Source organism: Plectropomus leopardus, chromosome 7 (assembly GCF_008729295.1).
Source record: "Plectropomus leopardus isolate mb chromosome 7, YSFRI_Pleo_2.0, whole genome shotgun sequence".
NCBI classification, from domain to species: Eukaryota; Metazoa; Chordata; class Actinopteri; order Perciformes; family Serranidae; genus Plectropomus; species Plectropomus leopardus.
In genome coordinates, this window is record NC_056469.1 from 12117077 (window position 1) to 12141074 (window position 23998).

Genomic DNA, 23998 nt, shown 5'->3' on the forward strand with positions numbered 1-23998 from the left:
TTGTTCCCACCACTGCTGCCGCTGCCTGTGTGCTGTCAGATCATACTGACCAGTATGCATTAGTCAGCAAGTCAAGGCGTCCTTCCTGCCTCCTCTCTCACCGCTGCTCTCACTTTGCCAATAGTACCTATTTCTCTCATGGGGTAAATGAATAAAAGAAAGGCAAGACAGAGGGGTTTGATTGCTAACTGTGTGCCTTATATTAATTTTTGTGATTCCTCAGTGTGGATTGGTTATTAAGAAAGAGTGCAGATGTTTCATGCTTTTTTTTCCTCCTTGTCTTTGCTTGCTTCCTCTCCTTTGGTCTCTTTCTAAGACTATCTAGGACAGGCAATAGAACAGCTCGCTGGTAATCACAGCTTTTTTATCATCTCTTTCGCTGACAGCCTACGCAGCAAGAGGTCTTAGAAAAGGACTGAGCAAATTTTGAATTTTCTGTTCTTGTATCTGAAACTGAAAACAATGCCTCCTCCAATAAGATCAGTTGCCTTTTTCTTTTGCATGATTGAGTTCAAGTTAAAGGTGCAGCAGTTCATGCGGGGTGAGCTGTTTGAAATTGTCATGATGCGAGGCATCTGTCATCTTGTCATAGATTTGGATGAAGTGCCGCAGGGATATGAGCTGTATTCCAGGAAGGGGGTGGGGGTGGGGGGTTGAAGAGAGAGAGAGAAGGGGAGAGAGAGAGAGAGAGAGCGAGTCTGGAACTAAAACAGACAAAGAGGTTTCACGTGTGCCGACTCTGTGCATAATTTTAAACATAGTGTGTGCGTCAGTGCTAGCCACACCATTTGTGTGTGGTGTGCAAACACACACTACCAATGACACATCCTAAGCCTCGCCCGGCAAGGATTCTGTTTGAATCCCAGGTTTGGCGTGTTCAGCTAAGAGGCACTAATGCTGCTTAGAACTACTTAGGAAAATGGGGACACTCTCCGCTTCCCATTCGGTTCTGCCTGCCACCCATGCCTTTTTATTTTTATTTTTTCATTTATTTCAAGTAATTTCTGATGCAGTGCTTATGAGATTAGTAGGCCTACTCTTCTAATCAGTGTAATTTGCCTACTTGCACATGTGCTCTCACACATACTCGCTCCATCTGTCTTCCTCTCTTTCTTTCTCTTACACAGACACACTGCAGGGGGACACACATACACATCCAAATCAACTTTCTACTTTACAGCATCCAGCTGGGCATTTTAGAGAGGTATTTCAGAATGAAGAGCCTTTTTTTCTAGGGCTCCAGAGCAACAACATGAAAATCCCAAACTGAATGCGCTCTTTACTAATTCATTAACATCAAAGAGAAACAATTTCAAGTGAACTTGTTTCTCCTTGAGAACTTGAGAAAGAAAATTATATGACCAAACAAAACATTAAAAAACAGATTGCAACATCAGAGTGTTTTTTCCTTTTAACTTTTATTCACTATTTATCATGGCCTAAATATCTTTCCAAATATAGTATACATCTAAAGCATATACACTGTATATGGCTGCAACATGTCCATATGGAAATCTGTTTGCATCCGCTGCCAACCAAGAACAAAAGATGGTTCCACCTTGGAGAGAGTGTGTGAATATCCCACAGTGGCTTGCCCTACATTTACTGTAAGTTGTTGTTCAGAAAAATAAAATCAATCTTAACTTTTTAGGTAAGAGAGTTGTCCATCATGATATGCTTCCTTTATTTTAACACTATCATAAAAAAACACTCATTTTCAAATTTTACCACGGTATAGTTTAAAAACTACCTTTAAACAGCTGACCAAAGGCTTTTTGAATCATGTTAATAAAATAAATAGAACTAACATCTATTTTGTACAAAATGAAACCACCATGCATCAATGTATTAGTGTTAATTTTGCCAGCTATTTTATATTTGATATTGAAATGTAATATCCAAATTAGTTGCATTATTCTCTATATGAATTATGTTTTTAGTCAATTTTAATTTGACTACAAACAACTGTTCCATGTCATTTTCTGGTCATCAGCAATAGTGTATTAGTTTATCAGCTATGTTTGAATATATTGATTTGATTTGATATTTGATTTGGTGTAACCCACCTAATTTTTTGATCTGGGAAAGAGTTATCCGTGTTTATGTGTCTCTCTATACAACACAGTTTAGCAACTATTATCGTATTCTAATGATCTCTCCTATAGGTACTAATAGGTGAAAACACCTGCCGAAGTGTTTCGTACTTAAAATCAGCACGATGTCTTTTTGTATACAGTGCCACGTGGCTTAAATATAGTGTGTAACTGTGCTCTTAGCATGTACAGTAGGAACAGTGCTAGTTTGGAGTGGTGCTCTGAAAATGAAAATAAAACACTTGAAGCACTTGCTATCAAGTCTGTGTCCTAGGTAGCAACTAGTCCGATCTGCCTTTGTCTTTCTAATTATGCCCACAAATGCTGTGTGTTTGCGTGCGTGTGCGTGTGTGTGCGTGCGTGTGTCTGTCTATTCATGGTCCTGCCTGGAGCCAAGATGTCCACAGACTCAGCCTTCACATGAGTCTGTGTATTTTTGTCATGTATTTGGTAAGTCAAAATGACTATGATGTTGTTCTGCCAAAACACTAAACCTTAACTTGAGGGCCATGGTGTTAACATGACAGTTTAAGTAACTGGATTTTGAACTAAACATCTGATCTTTCCAGACAGTTGCGCGTCTTGGATGTTGCCTGACTTTGTTCAAGTGTTTCGGCATGCGTGAGTACGTCTAAAAGAAAGAGAGACTTGGGGAAATGATGGGTGTTGAGGGAGGATAGTAATGGTATAAAACAACTGCTATAATTTATTCACATCCCTAAAACCCATATCCCATCTGTGTCCCCACGGGTTCATCTCCAAGTGTGTCAGAACAAACTCTGAGCTTTATTATGCATTCATTTATTACATTTGTTGAACAGAAAGTTTATGGCTTACACAGACACAAGATGTCCCCTCATTTCTTGCAGAAATTATTCAGTATACTCCAAACAGAAACGGCAGAAAAATCACTCACAGTCACAGTCAAACACAGACCATTTCTCTGGGCTAAAGACCTACTTTTCACTCTGTCATAATCCACATTAGCTCAAATGGTGAATTTGTGCCACCTCTATTGCCTTTTGATATCTGTAGAATAGCACTATAATTTGAAGCATGCAGTGCAATAATATATTTGACAAAACATGTTCATGTTTAAACTGCATTAAGAGCCAACTTCAATCCTGTTGTGTCTTATAAAGAAGTAGCACTTCAGCCCTCTGGGACATTGGATCAGTCTTTATATGAATAGGAAGATAAAACCTGCAAGAATGACAATTTATTGGATAGAAAGTGGGTTCATTACAATGTTAATACATTTTTACACCACTACTCCCTCTCACCATCACCGCCACCTCCATTTATCAAAATTTTGATTAGAAATGGAAAGACCTAGGATATAGCCATATCCCTGTAAATCCACATAAATCCTAGTAATTATCTCCAAGCTTGAACATTGTGTGTTCCTTTGATTTACACCCAAGCTGTTTTGTTTCAATTGTACACAGATGGGGAAAAAAGCAACAGTGTTTCTTACAGATATTTTATTTAATCCTTCATGCTTGTGTCCAGGTCTGTAGAGCCACAGTGACGTCATCCTTTGGTTTTTTTAGACTTCCATGAGTTTGGCACTTTAGCCATCACTAGCTCAGATTTTGGAGCCAGAGGTGACCCAAGGTGTAGAGCAGCGTGGGGTGGATCTTACACTTACTTGTAAACTGTGCCCCTGCCCCTCCCCACTTAAACATTTGTAACTTTGGGCATTAATTGAAATAACGACAGCCACCACACCAAACTCCCCCCACATGGCAGCAGTCATGCCAAAACCAGTCTGTAAACATGTTTATTTCTGCTGTTAAGTTGCGTATTTTTGCACGAGTGTCTATTTTGAATGATTCACTTTTGGAGCCAGCCTCAAGTGGCCATTTGAGGAGCTGCAGTTTCTGGCAGTTGGCATTGGCTTCATTTTTCAGCCCTGGAGGTTGCTGCTTGTCTTCTGCAATTATAGATTCACCCTTTTACATTAGAAACTTCTATGTGCTGTCAGTTGACTATTTCTACTTATTATAGAGATGCAATATTTTAGATGTGACTAGAGCCATATTCAACTGGCTTTCTTTTTGTGTGTGTGTTATTTCTAAACTTTGAAATTTTGTCTTCTTCTCGATTAGGTGCTGACTTGCTCTCATGTGTGTCTTATTTTGGTTTCAGCCCAACAGTCCTTTAGATCCTGGTCTTGACTCAAAGTTGAGTGAAGCTATTTTGTGCATCGACTGTACTATGATGAACTTGTCTTGAATGTGTTTGTGTCCTCATTTTCCCCACAGTGGTGACATGTGCTACACCCTCACCTATACCCAACGGCCTCCTGGAGGGCTCAGTCCTGGAGTGGGGTACCAGCGTGAGCTACAGCTGTCTACCTGGCTACGAGCTGTCCTTCCCCGCTGTGCTCACCTGCACAGGGAATGGGACATGGAGCGGCGACCTGCCTCAGTGCTTGCGTGAGTCACTATTTTGTCTTCCTTGATAATTATTATGATGATTATAGAGGTCTATAAAGGAAGTCTCCTTACCTCTCGACTGAAATGGTCGCAGTGACATTTCTGTCGCTGTCTGAAACATGGTTATTTGCACAGTGAGCTAAATTGGACCTTGTCTCTGGATGCCCCTTTTTAAACATGATCAAGCATGTGAAATGTTGAACTCATAATTAAAATCTGGCATCCTGTTGCTTTCTCTCTTTCTCATCTATTGATCATGAATTCATATGAAATCATTTGGAAGTAAAAATGAAAGATTCTGCCCTATCTCACCTATTTGACTGTGAAATTACCAGGATTCCCACTGTGCATGGAATTCGTGTAAAACGTGGAATTTTTAGGGGTATAATAATCTAGTCAGACAAAGTCCTAACATTGAACTAATGTGTTCGGGGGAATTGATAAAATAATGGATAACACGTCTCTTAACATCAATATACCTGCATGCTGTTTTAAAACATGTTTCATACAGTCAGTGCATCAGTATTATGTTTGTTCTCTGAGGTAAGTCTCTTCTATCACTTTGCTGCTTGCTCCTTTAGAGGTTATCTCAAGTTAATGAAATTAATGAAAGTTATGAATAAGTCATGGAATTTAACATCAGGGCCTAGGTGGGAAAGCTGAATAACGATACAAATATAATAAGGCAGTCTTGAAGAGATGCAGAACAGTGATTATTAGTGTTGTGCCTAGTTGCAACATCAAGGTCTTTTTTCATAAGCAGCGAGTTATATTTGATCCAAAAACCACCCTTAGTGTTAGCACAAAGATTTTTCTTATTCAAATATCAAATACTGAAAAAGGCCAGGCATGAGAAGGATATTGTGTCCTACCTGTTCATAAAAAAGGCAAATTAATATTTCATCATTCATACATGAAATGGAAACTCCCAGTTTACATTTTGATCAAATGAAAAGTGAATTGACCTCCAGCCCTAGAGTCAAAGCTACAATGTTGATGATGATCTATGACGAACCACAAGTTGTGTGTGTGATGCTCTTTACTACATTAAGACCTTTTCAGAATCATCTTTGCAAGCATAATAATAACCCCTGGGATGCATGACTGCTCAAGAGCATCTATCTGTCATCAGAGTCATTCTTGCATTATATCTGTTAGTCAGAAATCAAATATCGAGAAGGGCAAAGGACTTACATGTGTTTGTTTTTCTCTCTGAGTGTGAGTTGGGTTTTAAGTGGAATAAAAACAAATGCCACTAAAAAATATTCATGCATAACACTCACTCCAAGCGCTAGAAGATGTGTTATTGTTTTTTTTTGTTTTTTTTTACAGCTATGCTGCAATAAAAACATCTCCACTTAAACTGGTGAATGTAGGTAGTCCTTTTGACTGCTGAAGTGCTGCATTTTGCATTATGTTAATTGATTATTGCAGCCTTCTTTCGCAGGAAATCTCCGCTGTTGTATGGCTGCATGCATTAATTGTGCAGACTGTAACTACACTGTGTTGATTGCTGACATTACATAAGAGTTTATGAATTGGGGAGAAATGAGATGGTTTAGTGTTTTTTTTGTCATAGTGGATGATGACAAAAAAAAACAGCCTGAGACCCCTGAGCCTACTTAAACAAAACTACACTCACTTCTGTATTCTTTTGTAATTTATGCTAATGACAGAATTTAGTGCTTGTGGCCGTATTCATTCAGGCGGACACAGTCCCATTTGGGTATTTAGCATTGGAGATCCAGCTGACAGACTGCTAGTGTTTGTGACCATGCAACTAGAAGCACAGTAACTCTGCAGCCATTTGCTCTTCTAAATGGCCACATTGCAGCCGTTCATTGTAATTCTTGAGTCAATGTGCACACTGCTGTCTGATATATATCCCTCTTAACTGTAAAGGATTGAATTTGTCTGTTATGACCAGATATGTGCTTTAGCACTACTAAGTGACCTACAGCCTGTTTTATCAAGGTGTACCAGTATATCTGTGTTCTTTTCCTGAACTGTTGTAATAGATGAAATGATGTCACCCGGACATAAAATGGATAAGGGTTCCACTTGGTAAATGTACCATGTCTACTTGTTGTCTACTACAATTATGATAAGCAGTGTCATCTCTCAACACACTACAATCATCTTTCCACATCAGCACACCCAAAACAACCTCTTGCAGCTATCTAAGCGAGTAACCTTTATGTTCCATGATGCAATGTTAGAGTTTAATGTGTCTCAACATAGAATTGTTTTTGATGTCGTAATTATATTTAAGAGCTCCATTACTTACAATCTAGAATGCAGGTTCTGTTGCTGGTGCAAAATTGACACAAATTGAGAGCCATACACCATAGAATCATTCAGTGTGATCGATAACCAGCTTCTGTAAAGAACCTGGCTCTCCTAAACATGTTGTTATAGCAAGCCTCCTGCAACAGTACTGGAAGTGGAAGCAAGTCTGTGATAAATCACGGAGGTTTACTAAGGCAAATAAATGAGTCTGGAAAATGAGGACAACGGCGAAGAAAGTGCTGATCATATTTGGTGTAGAAAAAGCCATTATCTATGCATTAAAATGTCAGCACAGCACTATCTACAGCAATCTCAGCCGCTTGTGCCTATAAATTGGGAAGTCATTCTTAATAGGTAAATACTAAATTAATAACAGTGTTCACGATGCAGTCACAGTACTGACCATTACTGTACATACTCAGTTTTACTTGTTAAACACATACATTTATCATTAAATGGCAACAAATGCACACAGGCCTGCAATGTTTTTGCAACTATTAGGAAGAAGGATAAGCCAGTACATTACCTAGACTGAGAATATTCCCCATTTACCAATAAAATCATAAGCTGAGCAGGAGGAAAAATCATATTCCTTTATCGCACACATCTGCTGCAAATGTGACCTGATATGTTTCTTAAATTTATTTTGGTGCATTATCATTTTAAAGCCACAGTCATGCTGATTATTAGACCTATAGTAGGCTTGCACTGCTGTAAACTTTAGAAATATGATTGCAATTCATACTCAGCACTTTTAGTTGAATTACAGCTCAGCAATACTGCAGGAGATGCCATGCATCTGCAAAAGGAAATCCATCTGAGCATTTCTTAAAACCTGTACTTCTGCAAGCACTTGCAGCCAAACAGGATTAAGATGCATATTCATGTTCCCTCTCACAGCACATAGGGGAAACAGAGAGCAAGCAGCAAAATTCAGTGTCTGAGAATGCTAGTTCATGTGTCTGCAGGGATGCGACTGTGATCCCAACTTTGAATCTGGCCTCTGCATACTGATTACTTCAAAGCATTGATAATTCATCAAGGAAGGGGAGAGGCTCTGAGAGAGAGAGAGAGAGAAAGGAAAAGTTTGACTAGTCTCACTCTCCTTCTGTCTCTCTCACTCATCCATCGTTGCACACACACACACACACACACACACACACACACACACACACACACACACACACACAGGCCCATTAAATATGCTGAGCTTGGTTTGGCCTGCGGCCATTTCTCTTATATATCCATAAAAAAGTACATTATTTCCCTGCAGCTTGAAGCTTATAACTGATGTGCATGTCACCTGTTTGGCCTGTACTGTCAACCCTAAAAAAAATACCATCTGAATACGAAGTCTTACAATGTGATTTGAAAACTGACAAGAATCCTTTTCACATCCAGGCTGACATCATTTGCATATTTGCTTGTTGACATATCAAATACTGTCAAACAAACTATTGGGTGATGCTGTGTTAAAACTAACAATGTGTGGTTTTCAGGTGGGACCTGCAGTATGGCAGCAAACATATTTCCTAGTAGAAGATATGTCTCAGAAAACAAGGATTTGTTTCTGAGATAACAATATTTGCAGTAATGGCTTTATTCAGCCATTCCTGCATGAGCTGGATTCTAATCTCCTCTTTTACTAGATATCTGTTATGTCAGGGATTGGCTGTGAGAAGCCCCTGTTGGTTCCTGACTTCTAGGAAGAGAGCAAGCGAGAACTTATCTCTGTCTCCAGACCTCCACGCAGCAGCACATGTCAGGTCTGGAGAAGCAGCCCGCCTTATTATTGGCTTGATCCCACAGTGCTCTGGCTGCGTGACTGAATGCTTTGACTCTCGTCCTCGCCTCTGCTCTCTCACACACTGAGAATTTCTTCACCTCCTACGGCTAACAAGTGACTTACTGATCAGTGTGCTTATAGTGGACTGATGGTTGTGCATATACAGTAAGGGATGGAGAGAAAGATACTTCGGCGGACTGTAAAATGGCTGACTTCTCTCCCCATCAAACCCACTCAACCTAAATTATTCCAGTCAATTTGATTAGATGTCTATAAGCAATAAATTGAAGGAGCAGCAGTGATAATCCAACGGGCTTCATCTGCTGAGGCTGTGGTGAGAGTCCCATTAAAAAGGCGATATCATACCAGAGGCTTGGGGAGCAACAGCGGCAGCAGATGGCTCTAGTTGTGTTAACCTCAAGGCCCTGTCAGAGAAATTAATATTTCACTTGCTAATTATTTTGATCTAAAATTGAGTGCCATGACCTCCCTCACTCCCTCTTTGCTGCCAAGATGAATATTCACATACTCACTGTAACCACTCAACAGAAAGGTTGATTGTTGGAAGCAAAAAACAAAACGCGACAGAGCAATTCATCCTGAGACAAGGATGTCAATGCATCTGCCCACATGCAATAAAAAATGGCCAAAGGAAATTGTGCAACAAGCATAATGTCAATGCAATTTGAATAAGTCATTCCATGGAGACTCTCCAAAATCATATAGAAAGCCAATCATTTTTACAGTCAGGTAGTCAAATAAATCGGATATAATTAAAAGCTCATCAAACAGCAAAGCTCACAGCAGCAGTGGAAACCACCGTAGGCACTCCGCATCATGGTCTGATCTTGCATGGGTGCAACAACAGCCCACACAGCTTATTATATCTGAATTAAATGCTAAATAGTGTACGCAATGCTGCATTCAATTGACTAGCTGCTGCAGTATTCATTATGTGTAATGAGGTTAAAAAAGATGAATGTTTGAATAGTAAAAATAGGGCAGAGGAATAGGGCATAAATATTGACATGAAATGAAGGGAAGGTGCAACAGTGCAGTGTGGTATGCTGCTGGATGAATGCTTGCAGGAAAATGCTTAACATCTGTGTTGGATTTGTTGGCCGCCAGCTTATCACATCAGCAATATTCCACATTTCTGCCTCCACAGCCAAGTTCTGTGGAGACCCTGGTATGCCTGCCAAAGGACGGAGAGAAGGGCGCAGTTTCATCTTCAAGTCTGAGGTGATCTTTAGCTGCACTGCCCCCTATGTGCTGGTGGGATCAACAACACGTATGTGCCAGGAGGACGGCACCTGGAGTGGATCCCAGCCTCGATGTATAGGTACTCAATTATTACCCTGTATGTTAATTAGCTAATCCACAAATTTACAAGGTTTCAGATGGGTGTAATTCTTTGGTTTCAAACAGTCAAATTTATTTATTTTTTTGTGTGTGTAATTTGCCATGCTGTTAAATTATTGATCACTAAATTATGTTATACAAGGGTTTGACTTTCCTACATGCAAGAGATAAGCATTTAATTTGCACAGTGCAATAACAAATGTAGTAAAATTAAATGAACTAGATGCCTGCCAGGTAGCATCCCACCATCCCAAATGATCATCCTCTGTTGTTCCTCTTGAAGCAGTTAACATAAATATCAAATGCACTTGAAGGTGAACTAGAATAAGTGTGTTGCCATCTGGCACTAATGTAAAACTAAATCATGAGACTAAATTACATTATTTATATTGTTATCTATGGGGCAATGCTTTATATTTGCAGCCCAGTGTTGCTGAAATTATTAAGTGCTGAAGAAATGCTTCACCACATGGACATGTCTTAATTTGAATTTAGTCTCACCAATGATTAAACATCTCAAAAGCCCATATTCCTAAGACTTGTAAAAGCCGAAGAATTCATAGTTAAAGAGACTATAGATGGCGGGGTAATTCTTTTTTTGTTACCACGCCACTTCAGTGATTGTCCTCTGGTACATGCTACACCAGAGAGAAATTGCTTCATCATTATCAATGATTGCTTCTCTATCATATTTTCATATTTGCTCTCCTTCAATTTACCCGCTCATCATGACAATGATTTCTTTTTCCAGAGCCCACGAGAACCACCTGTGAAAATCCAGGGACACCTGAGCATGGCTTCATGAATTACACAACAGGCTTTAAGGTAAAATGAGCTGAAGTTGGATACATTTTATAAATAGATGGTGTTAGTATGTTCTATAACTCTTTTAATTTATACCAGAAAAATAAATGTCTAGTTGGAGACAGGTTTATGCAAAAGCTGTGTACTTAAAAAATATGTTGGCTACTTGACTAGCACATTTGATTTCATATGGATACGATACTATACACTTAATTCAGCTTGACTACAAATCCCATGTGATCAATATTTTAGGCAGCCAGGTGGAGGTAGATGAACAAGAAGCACCTAATCAAAGTATCATTCAAAGCTTGCAGCTATACTGTGTTACCTGGGCTTAGTCCTCCTTCAAGTTATCAGTTTCCAATGGATGTTCCATGTAGGATCATCATTTATTCCTTTGGATGATGTTATGTGGGTGCAAGGATGAAATAGTCATGCATGTATGTATCCATCCCAGGTGGGTGCACTGAAGAAATCCAACTAGATTTTTCTACCACTTGAATTTGTAAAGGCATGGCGCATATCTACATCTATAATAATGCACACTTTATGCAGTTTGACTGTATGTGTAAAACAGGCAATGCTAGAATGCATCATAGTCAAAAAAACTGATATCATGACCATTGGTGTGTGCTCAGTAGCTCCCTTGAGATGCTTTCAGCCAGTGTATTTCATTTTATTTCCTCTATGTTGCTCTTGGAGTGTCACTTACAAGTTAAGTGCAAACAATTTCTCCACAACATTCAGCAGAATATCAGATATGAAATTTGTCCCAAATGAAAGCAGAAGCAGCTTATTATTTGGATCACTGCTTGTAATGGCTGTGCTCTTGCATTTTTCTGCATTACTGAACAACTTTACCAAAATCTTGACACCACCGAATGAGAATGTTCTGTCGATGCTGTCTTTTAACAGTCGACTGGGATGGTGGCTGAAAGTAAAAGTCATTTATTATGATAACAGAAAACAGTTTGTCTCTATATTTTTACCACAAAGTCAGCTTGCTAACTTTCTAATGTCTGTGCATCAATTGAGAACACAAACATGGGCCATCGCCTCTAGGAATAGTCTCCATCTGCCTCCACACACTACAGATAATCATTAAGAAAGGAAAAAACTTTAGTGTGCTGTATTTTTTCCAAGCTCTTTAGATCTGATGCTGGGAGCCTATTGGCATTTGCATCAGTGTATTGACTCTCTCCACTTTACATGCTGTCTGTTTGTGGCCAGGTGGGCAGCAGAGTTGACTTCCAGTGCCAACAGGGACACCTACTGCAGGGCTCCACCACCCGGCTCTGTTTGCCAGATCTCACCTGGACCGGCAGCCAGCCTAGCTGTATCCGTGAGTGCTTGTTCCTCATGCTCACTCGCAATATCTTTATTTCACTCTGCCTGTCTTTGTTTTTCCCTTCCCCTTCTGGGTCCCTGTCACTGTTTATCTGCATTGCTGGCTACTCAGGCACTCTTTTCTTTTTCTCATCTGTTGATTCGTTCAATTCTGCCATAACCTTTGACCTCCCTGTAGATTGCAGCTCCAGCTTCAATCAACCTGTCTTCCCAGTCATTCTGAGACTGAGGTGTTGATCGTGATTACTGTCATTCTTGTTTGAACCACATGAACTGTCGACCAACACCAAAGTAGGGCTGTACAGTTTAGCCCAGTTGCCTTGCCAAGCCAGGCGCTTTTCTGAGTTGTGATGTAATCCAATATCTCAGTGGAATCCCTTTCAGCCACAGCATTTTTCATGGAAATATTGCCAGTTCAAATCGTACTATAGTCTGCATTTTACTATGCAACTTACAGTGTAAACACTTGAGCTGTGTGTTGATAAGGGGATTGAAATGATATTTTGTAATCTTGATTTCATAACTACCCCAAGATGTAACACCCACTTGAATTTTCCGGAGACATTTGTGCTGAGGGGAGCAGAAACATTGTAATACCTACCCTTCATTCTCTGCCTGATCTACTCTGCAGCGCGGTGTGTCTGCGTGTGTTTGTGTGTGTATGTGTGTGTTTTAGTAGGAGGAGGGGACGTTTTAGAGGGCTTGTGATTCCTTGAATCTGTCCATGGTGTCTCTTTACTCAGTTGCCAGTTCATTAGATACACCTAGTTTAAACTGAGGTAGTCTCATAAGGTCACTGTATTGTCATCAGATTATCATGTTCAGTCTTTGTTAACTGTTACAAAGAGATGTTGACTTGACTCTGTGGTCATTTTGGAGGCTGCAGTTCGTGCTGCTGTTAAATTGCATTATGAGAGTGTATCTAAATAACCTCCCTTCATCAAAACAAATAAGATGTATGCATGAGATTATGTCCAAACACAGGCAGTTTTTGTAATAAAGGTTTAAAATGCTTTATGTTATGAGCTATAATATATACATATAAATATAATATATACAACTACAACATTAAAATCTGCACTCTGTCAATAAATGTTAACATTTACTACAAATATTTCAAGTTACATACAATATTTTCCAATTGAACAAAGCCATTAAAAACTCACAATGTGAGTTTTTTAATGGCCTTATTATCATTCATGGTGTTTGTTTTCTAATTTAAATTTCCTGAAAAGTTAATTTGAACAGCTGACAGCAGAAAAGAATCCAAGACACACTCCCTTCTAGACTTGTGTCACCAGACAGCTCCTCAGCCTTTCCTGCTCCAGCTATATCTTCAAACTGCTGACCCCATCATACCGCTGACTAAAGAATGATTCAGGAGGGCGCGCATCCCTTGGCTCCTTAATGGCATTTATTGCCAGCACTGTGACGGGTCCCTTAAAATAAAAGAGCAGTCAGAGTGAGTTTAAGTCAATAGAATTACAGGTTAAAGCTCCAGCAAACTTCTCAAACTGGCACTTACAAATTTTGTTGTAACCAGGAAATTGACACCGTCTCTCTGGAAAGGTTTTGACAGCTGTGTCAGGTGAGGAGGAATATCTGCATGCAGATAAATGGCTGATACAAAGTGGATCATAGACAGTCTCTTCCTCTCAAGGGCTGAATGCTCGACTGTCAAAATTTTTGAAACGGTTGAGATGGCATGGTCTTGTGGGACACACACTTTGTCTTTGGGCCTCTAAATACCAATATACATGATTATTCAGTAGGAAACAAGAAGATAAATGTCTAATCTGTGAAATTAAATGTTCTTAAAGTCACTTTCAAGTTAACCTAATAAATAAAATATACTTATTTTCATTAATATGGGAATACAGAATTCTACTAGTGCTGTTGAAAATATCTTATTTATTATTATTACTTTTTTTATTTTATTGGTGCAAAGGATAGTATGCATACATAGGGATATACAGAAACAGGAATATAGACAAAACAAGACAAACAAAACAAAAATTATAATCAAATCAGGTATGACAATAGTCTTGCTGTTACAAATATGCAAACCACTTGCTGTTTCTAAGGGTGGTGTTATAGGGCACGTGTTCGTGTATGTATATGTGTGTGTTTGTAATTGATGAAGTTGCAACAAAAGACAGAGGGGAGACTGGGCAAATAATGAGAAAAAATACAAAATAATAAAAATAATAATATAAGTAATACATAACAGTACATAATATATTTAATTATCTCAACATAAGGCACTTTATCAGCAATATCTGGGCATACTACTGCTTAGCAACGCACAGGCAAAAGCTGAGGTCAGGAGTCAGTTGCTTTATTTATTTCTCCAGATTGGCAATGGTTCATACTTAACTTATGATTAAATATTATGATTTCAGTGATTGAAATAGGGTACATAGATACCACATAATCCATAAACTGATATGTTTAACATAAACACAATCATCAGGCATAAACATCAGGCAATTTAATAAAACAAACAAACAGTGAAATTATCTACACATAACATTTAGTTGATTACGTTTTACAACTTATGCAACGATTATTATTATATTATTTACTTTGTCAGTTAACTTTATACTTTAGACTTTAAATTCATACCGTATAAAACATTTTAGATGAAGAGCTGAAATTTGAGATGCTGGTGCATACTTCATATGTAATTACATATGGTCACTGTTAATGTCCTTCTTACACTGTAAGTAATATATTGAACCCGTGAATGGCCACTTGGCGGTTCCTCTCTTTAACCTTTTTGGATTTGTGTACTGAACATCCCAGAAGCCACATTTACTGAACTCTCAAAGTGGTAAACATAAAATAACATTTACACCCTTTTTTGTGTAACCATGATGTAGTGAACTGCTGAAACTGCTGAAATGGGAGTCTGACAGCCATTTCAGATTTTGTTCAGAGACATAATGTTTTGAGACTTAACTTTCCAGACTTACTCTGTTCAGCAGGTGCAGTTTCTTAGCCAGGTTTGTCTGTCTCTGCTGAGGTTGCACCCTTTCAGGAGCTTCTCTCTGGCTCTGGTCTGTTGCCTATGGTGGCTTGAAAATGTATTGATTTTCCTCTTTTGCACTCATCCTGTCATTGATACCTCTGGAATTAAAATAGAAAAATGTATGTGTGACGGTCACAACATTTTAGCTCCCTATACTTTTAAAAAAAAATCTTTAATCCGTCATTTTATAAATACAGGTGATGTTAAGTTAAACCTGCCTAATTTCTTGATTTTTATTCTACAGATATCTTATCTTGCTCTCAAACTTTGCAGCACCTTAGCTCTTCAACTAGCATATGTGTGGCCGTGAGTCTGGTATACACTTTCAAACTTTGGCTGATGCTGTATTTCCTATGAGTTTTTCAAGTGGAGTCATCAAAGATGCTTTTTAATAATAACAAACATAATTTAAAATGGCAATACTATCAGTTGGAAATTTTGGAAATGTTTTATTTTGAAACAGGTAACTGTTTCATCCCAACAAGCAAGTGGTAAAAACATCAGTAGATGTTTTTACATTCACATCATCCTGTAGGCTCTGTTTTTAGAGAGCTGTCATTAAAAGACCTTGCTAATTTTAAGATCCATGGTCTGTCATATGCATATATCACATTTATGCAATGAAGTAACTATCTTTATTGTATAGGTCTGCTTATTTATCATGTAACATTATGTTACTCTGGTATTCGACATTGGCGGCATAAGTGCTAAATTTGTAAAGCTGCGCTGTAATGCATCATTGAAACCCCCGTTCATGTACCTGTATTATTATTTTTTGGTTGTTGTGAATTGATTTTAGATTGGAGTTATTACATCTGTGGAGGAAACACAAACCAAAAGGTCACTGTGAATTTCAGCTATAAAATAAAACTATGAATTCATTTTCAGTCCATCGATGTAAAACATTCTTTTTCTTCATTTTTCAAGCATGCAGCCCTGAGGGTGGACATTCAGACCCAGAGGGCTGTCTTGCCCATAATACATTGGGGGGAAAGCTGCAGTTATGTATATGTATTTGAGTATGAGTGCTCTTGTATGGGTCCGACACGCTGTGTTGACCCTCAGTCAAAACAGTCATAAATCCTCTAAAATACCTTTCTCTGTGATTAAATGGTCTTCTGTTACTGTGAAGCCACTTAAATGGATTTAAAAGTGAAGCCAACCAATCGTGTTCTGCTGGCGAAAGCAAAAACTCGGAGGGATTATCAACACAATAGATGTAATAGATGCAATGGACACAAGTCAGAGTTTAACATCACCGGATCTTAATCATATTACCTTTTCATGGGATTAATATTTTTTTGCTTATAGGTATACAATCTAAATCCCCCTATTTCTTCCCGTCCCACTTTGATGTCTTGAAAAACAACAATACGTAAAGTATTGACATTTTTACATTTGAGCTTGCCATTAAACAAGTACAGAAAGTGTACCTGAAGGACAAACCAGCAATATTCTCAAAATATATTCAGCAGACACTGGTGCTATAGCAGACCGAACTTTGATCTGATGTTAAAACCTACATGCCAGCCTCTGACCAGCTGGTGATAATTTTTAGGAGTTTCTCTCTTTGTACAATGAGACATGCAAACAATACTGGGGAGAGGAAGCTATAAGAAAACATTGTAATTTAAAAGTTCACTTTGTCCTCTTGACCGTGTCCTGCTGTTGCTGTCTGTAGCTGGCCAGCCTCCTTGGCTCGAGAAGAGATTCATCAGCAGGGCTGTCTCTGTGCGTCAGACTCTATCGGTCTCTGTCTGTCTGTGTCTCTAACTAATGCACTTAGTCCCTATCAGAGATACCAACTTTGAACTAAGAAAATTACACGGTGTTGTGTGACAGAAAAAGCAAAAATGTCTTTTGAGGCCTCGTGTAATCTCGGGAGTAAAGCTTGCTGTGTTGTTTGAAGTGTAAATAAACATGGCACTGTCAACAGGACTTGATGAGGGATGTGACGTGTCTTTGATACAACAATTCATCGGCCTTGTAAGTGTCTTCCGAATTCATGGTCTACAAACTCTACAATCACCCTGGACATGTGCTGACAGTTTGTAATTTTAAATGGGTTACATAGACTTGTGCTCAGGCAGTAAGAAGAGTGTTTATTTAATTATGAATGTCTTTATTTATTTAGGTCTCCAGACTTTATATCTTCAACTTACAGTATGAGGCACTTTTTCTTCTTTCTTGCAGTGCAAATAGATACCGCATTAGATTTCCTCAAGGCAGATTTATCAGCTCGTTGAGAACGCTCTGGGTGGCACAAACGGGTGACTTACACAGTGTCCTTGTGCTTTCTTCATCAGTCTTTCTTAATGTATACTAAATCGTTACAGCCCCTCTACAGCTGAGTTTATGATGAATAAGAGAAGTATCCTCCTGGATTTCGGCACATAACTTTCACCTTGATGCACCTGTTTTAATTTTCAAGAGCAGTGAGAAACGTATGTCCTCAGACTTGCATACACACAAAATTTTACCTGCTTAAACGCCAGCAAAAGTAATATCCAGCACAAGGAGTTTCCTGCAGTCTTCTCATCTTTCATAAAACCCAGAAACTTTCGTCCTGGCATCCCTTTCACACCCAGTAGCCACTAATGTCATTAAGACGCCATGAAGGACCAATTTGGTACTGTGACTCACTTGCATCTGTCTCCCATTCGACAGCTGGCAACATATTCTTTCGCTCACAAGTTGCAAAATTATTTCACTATTTTCATGTTATTGTTGAGCCTGAATGTTCAACCCCTCAGTGTTTTGGTGGTGTGATGTGATTAGCATAACTTTTTGTTTTCTAGAGTTTGTTGATGTGAAAAATTAAACCACGAACACTCAACCCACTCATGAGAGAATGAAAATATGTAATATTGTCTATAAGAAGCTGGCGTTTTTGCAACACGGCAGTCACAGTTTTATTACCCAGTTTCTGAATTAGCAAATCTTTTCAGCACTATCCATAATCAGCATTGTCCTGCTTTTCTACACAGAATTATTAAATAAGCTAAGAAAGTCACAGTCAGGAAAGTCAAAACTGAATTGTGGTATTAAAAAACAAGTATTAGATACATTTTAGTGGTTTGTGGTTTTTTAGTTTTTGGTTCACATAAGTCTGACATCGAACTTAGGCTGGACGTCTGAGCCCATTGTTTCATTCAGCATTCTTTTTCCTCTCAGTTTCCATAAGTGTGTGACCTTGCAACCTATATTCACTTCCCCGTAATGAAAAACACTCTCGCAAGTTTCACAATAACATTCACTTCAGCACTGTTTTGCAAGGACACCAATCACCTTAGTCTGTTTTGTTCTCGCCCTTGAAAATTTTGATTAGTTCAAGAAATACAAAAACAACTCCAAATGTTTTCTTTTTTTCCATTTTTTTGCTGAATGATAGAGTTTGCGGGAGACTCATAACAATTAACAGTTATTGTTTTGACTTAATTTAAGCTCACTACATTTTGAAGGCTAATCAGCCTAAAATTAGACAGTGTAGCCGCTGAGCCACAAGTGTCCATATTCATATCAGAAAAGAAACACAGACAAATTAAAATATCAATATGTTTTCTAATAGCTCAATTCAATTGTAAAATGTCTGTACTTCATTTTTTATCCTCTTTTCTAACAATCCTCCATATCTGTTTCTCTCTCTTTCTGTCTCTTTCTCCCCAGCTAGTGCTTAATTATCTTCCTGTTGATCTGTGTGCCTGTCTGTGCATGTGTCTATATATGTGTGTGTGTGTGTGTGTGTGTGTGTGTGTGTGTGTGTGTGCGTGCGTGCGTGTGTGTGCGTTTGCGTGTTTGTGTGTGTTTGCGTGTGTGTGTGTGTGTGTGTGTGTGAATCTTGCCACCCAGAATGAAGACTTTAGTCTAAAGAATCTGCCTAAGGCCAACTGTGCCTATCTGTGTGCGCGCGCGTGTGTGTGTGTGTGTGTGTGTGTGTGTGCGTGCGTGCGTGCGTGCATCTGGCTCCATTTTGTGTATACTAACACATCTGCCCTCTGTTGCTCTCCAGCTCACTCTTGCAAGCAGCCGCGGAGCCCGGCCAACGCTGACGTTGTGGGTCTAGACCTGCCCTCCTACGGTTATACCCTGGTGTACACCTGTCAGCCAGGTTATTTCCTCTCCGGGGGTTCAGAGCACCGCGTCTGCCGCTCCGACGGCAGCTGGACTGGCAAGGTGCCTGTGTGCAGAGGTACGTGGTTGGTGGAGGTCTTCAAGGGCAGATGATTGAGAAAATGGCAGGGAGGAGGGGGGATGCAGTAAAAGTTTAAAAGGTTGAGGGAAACGTTGTGCATTTGCATGGAGGTGGACAGTATGGCAGTGTATACTGTACTGTACTGTACTGTACTTGTTTTATATGCTTCTAAATTTATCGAAAGTGACATTTACTCTGCTGCTCACTGATAGTTTAGTCAAATAAGTCACTAATATAATGAGACATTTTGGTTTCTGTGTTTTCTGTAAACCCACTGTGTTGCTGTACTGTCAGCTAATTGCAATAAGCATCTCAAGGTTCTTTTTAAACTTGAAGTTTCAACAGTGTATTGATTTGTAAATGTTTGTATGAACTGAGCTGCCAGAGATCTCACCAAAGTGAGAAGAGTATAATGTAGGCGGTATGTTACAATTGAACAGTGTTAACTTTTTCAGCATCCTCTAGTTGTCAAGCCACGCTGTGTATCACTACATCTTTGTGACATACATATTTATGTTCTTCTGCAGTCGGTTCCAAATCACATGAGAAAACTGTCAAACCCGTGTCAGGGACACCAAGCCCGAAAATAAATGGTGAGTTTTGAATTGCTAAAGCTGTTTAACTGGTAACCACAGAGATCAGCAGTCCCATTCAGTGGCTAAATCTGTGTTAGTCGTCATCAAAATCATTTAGGTTTAAGCATCTTCATAGGCCATAAGTATTCAGTACCATACCTCAAAGTCAGCATTTCTTACAGTAAGGAAAAGTAGTTACCATACTGTGTGGGGAAAAAAATAGCATATACCCTGATGTTTATTTTTTGTATTATGACCACAACATGTTCTGTCATTGCTCTTTTGCAGTCACATATGCAGCACTTTGTAAGCGACTAAGAGTGGATCATTGGTATAAAAATATACTTATCTATAATTAACACCAGGGCATAAACATGTGCAATAAGTTTGTAGTACATACAGCGTAATTTGTCTATTCATAACTATTAAAAATGATGCAGTGGTGCAACAAGGTAACAACTAATATATGCATGCACATGCTTAAGATACCTGAGGGGCAAGAAAAAAACATTTTTTGGGGGGGGTGGGCAGAAAAAAAAGTTCAGGAGGAAAATAAGCGTTATTTTTCTACGTGTTTCTCTTTGTAATACTCATTTTGACCACAAGAGGCTGAAGCACCCCGCCAGGGGACTTTTCATTTCTCTCTGCACTCTAAACACAACATGCATGGACACTGTTTATTGAATGACCAAATCTAAATCACCACTCAGGCCCGTCAGCTCATTTTTGATTGCTTCATATTTCACAGGGAAGTTTGATGCTAGACTTGGCCCATACAGTCTAGCATCAAACTTTTGACAGTGCCCCCTGCTGGAGGCTGCTGGTAACTACTTCTGTTGATGTTAGATTTCGCATTTTGCATTTTGAAGATAAACCATGAGAAAACACAAACACAGTGTACTATAACAAGTGACAGTGACCACTGCGACCATAACTTTTATGTAACATGAAAATGGTCGTATATCAGAACTTGAATAATAAAACATGCATGTTGTGTTTAGAGTGCAGAGAGAAATGAAAAGTCCACTGGTGGTGTGATGCAGCCTCTTGTGGTCAAAATGAGTAATGCAAAAAGAAATACGTAGAAAAATAACCCTTATTTTCCTCCAGAATTTTTTTTTTTAGGGCAGGTTTGATCTTTGCCATAAGTTACCAAAATGTATCCAGGGTTTGAAATAAGCAGCCACTAGTCAAATGTTGGTTAAATTTGCAAGTGGTTGCTAGGTTTGTTCCATTTACCAGCCAAAAAAAGGGATGAATTAAATGGATGGTAGATTTTGGAATCCACCAACCACAGTGGATAATGGACAAAAACCCTGATTTACCAAGGGCTGTTTTTAACCACACCAGCCATGCTGCAAATGGCAGTGTTGGCATGTGGGGTGGTTGTTCCAACACAATTTTGTATTTTGTTGAAACATTCAATTAGACCAACAATGTAAAGTGAAATTTGCTAGTGTCTCAGGTAAAATATTCAGATTTTCCCAGAAAGGTGGAACTGTAATGTGAAAGAGAGTCAGCCTGTATTTATGCCATAGAATTACATTTACTTTTGCTTCATCTGTGTCATACAAAGTGAGACGCTATTAGCAGCATTGGTTGCTGCAAAAAAATGTTACCTGGCATCTACATCCCCTCTCCACCTCCTAAACCCTAACTTGTTGTGCCAGCGATAATTATTCTGGCTATTATTAGCTTTAGTGCCTGTTGTTAACTACAAGCACTCACCTTTTTGCGAGGATAATTGACTCATAATTCCCAAGTAAATAATTATGGGTAGATAATGACTGTGCTGTAAAAGTTCTACAAAAAGTTTAATCAGTGCAAAACTATTAAAAAAGTTTTGCCGAGTTCACAGAGTGAGTCCAGAGTTATCTCTTTCAGAATGTATTTAATTATCATTAACTGAGATTGTCAAAGCTTATAAGGAACTTGATATTATTCAAACTGAATGAAAAGACCGTTATCAGCTGTTTGATATGTTGATTCCAATGCATGTGTAATTACCATTTTACAGCGTGGGTGCAAGTATTTAGCTCATATTAAAATCATAGTATTAATTTGATGTTTCAGAAAAAAAAGAAAAGAAAAAGACATGTTAGACATGATATAGAATGATAACTTTTACATATATAATTGTATGGTATATAACAGTTGATTTATGCTATTATTTTAATGGTATTATTTAATAAGCACTTTTCTTTTTTTTTTCCGAAGTTCCTGACGACGTCTTTGCTCCTGATTTTGTGTGGAAGGGCTCCTACGATTACAAAGGCCAGAAACAGCCAATGACTTTGACAGTCACAAGCTTTAATGCCACAACTGGGAAAGTCAATGTAACTTTAACCGACAGTAGCATAGAGTTTCTGCTCTCTGGTGAGTCATCTATAAATCATCTGTCACCTACTTCCTCCCCTCTGCCTCGCCTCTCCTCCTCTCACTACCTCTGTGTGTCACTTCCATTTATTTTGAGGGTGCCTCATGTCAATCAGTCAATCACCAAATGATCTCATGCATGAGAGTGGAAATTAACTATTGGCTGTAAAGACGGATGTATTAGTCTGCACTGACTGACTAACTGCCCACTCAAAAGTCACTCGCCCCCCCTCCCCTGCTGTTTTCTCATCTGTTCTCATCTTTTCTCACTGCTTCTATTCTCTACTTCGTTTCTGAATTCATTCCCCTTCCTGCGTCTTGTTTCTTCTGTTATGATTCCCTCACAATTGTATATCCTCATCTCTTTATACACATCATTCCTCGTACTGCCTCTTGTCCTCTACCTTGTAGGAGTGTACAAGCGCCAGGAGGCACGGTTAATGCTCTTGCTGTACCAGATGAGAGCGCTGGCCCACAGCTCCTTGAGCAGGATTACTGATGAGACCTGGGCAATGGATGGATTTGTGAGTATACACAGGAATTTGACGCAGCTGGCCAGTGATGTCTTGGAAATAACTGAGAGCTGTGACTGTCTTTTATTTTATTTCATTTATTTTGTTTGTTCAGTCTGACAGACAAGTATAATATTGCAGGCAATGGGGCTGCAACTCCTCGGGAGCCAAAACAAGCCTTTCTTGGACTGAATCAAGCCAATGTTTCCTCATTATTCATTTTTTTCTCATCCTACTTAACTTGCCAGCTAAGAAAAAAAAACACAATACATGAGAAGAAACTGACAACAAGCTGAATAGTAATTTCCTGGCTTATTGTCTGTTTTTTGTTTACATATATTTACATTGGCTGTACATCAGATGCACCAGTGGCTCAGTATGAGTCACTTCAGCATTCCCGCATTGACAATTTGCTGAATAAGCTCAGACACACACCTGACATCTAAGGGACCTGGAATGACTGCAGAACAATTTTCGTTGGTGGAATTGAAGTTCCTCTTCTAAAATAAACTTCAAGGTCCACTTAATAACAACGTGTGACAGTTGACTGCACACCACTGAGCTATTGATAGCATATTGCACAGCTTCTAAAGAGAGGTTCAGAGAAACAAAGGCTTTATTTTTGAATGTAGCATGACAGAGTGTGTTGACTGTCATACTAAATACAGTATACTGTATGCAGTTTTTGATGTTTAGTGGAATAAATGCGACACTCTCTTAGGTGCCAAGAAAAATCTGATAATATTCATGCTGTGAAAAGAAAACATACAATGTTTTTGTTTTTAAGCTTTGTGGGTTTTTTTTTCTTCTAGGTATCAGCTGAGCCTGAGGGTGGCAGCTATGTGTTCCAAGGCTTCATACAGGGTAAAGACTATGGACAATTTGGACTACAGAGACTTGGTAAGTGTCTTTTCAGAACACTGAGTCACATTGCCATTGTTCACTCTTCATCTTTCATTTTCACAATAAAAATAGAGAAAGCAATGATATATGAAGCCCTACTCCACCCAAAAAATGTGTTTTGATTGTTATAAATGAATAATTCAGTGGCAGAAATTGGCACTAAGAGAGTTTCTCTGTTCTCAACATAAATCTGAGTTTAAGATGTTTGTATACAAGCCAGGGTTTCCAGTGCTGGTCCAGTTGTTGTGGAAGATTTCAATGTCCTTGACAAATTCCAGTAAATTTCC

At 38.9% G+C, this 23998-nt stretch overlaps 1 protein-coding gene across 1 annotated transcript in view; it reads left to right on the top strand.

Moving 5' to 3' along the window:
* The window catches only part of LOC121945336 (CUB and sushi domain-containing protein 3-like), a 232487-nt gene that overhangs the window by 204665 nt on the left and 3824 nt on the right, over positions 1-23998 (top strand). The window contains exons 61-69 of the mRNA XM_042489465.1: positions 4361-4534; positions 9778-9951; positions 10723-10796; positions 12006-12117; positions 19163-19342; positions 19873-19938; positions 22138-22296; positions 22708-22820; positions 23621-23708. Of these exons, the coding sequence (XP_042345399.1) occupies positions 4361-4534; positions 9778-9951; positions 10723-10796; positions 12006-12117; positions 19163-19342; positions 19873-19938; positions 22138-22296; positions 22708-22820; positions 23621-23708 (1140 nt within the window). The remainder of the gene's footprint in view (positions 1-4360; positions 4535-9777; positions 9952-10722; positions 10797-12005; positions 12118-19162; positions 19343-19872; positions 19939-22137; positions 22297-22707; positions 22821-23620; positions 23709-23998) is intronic.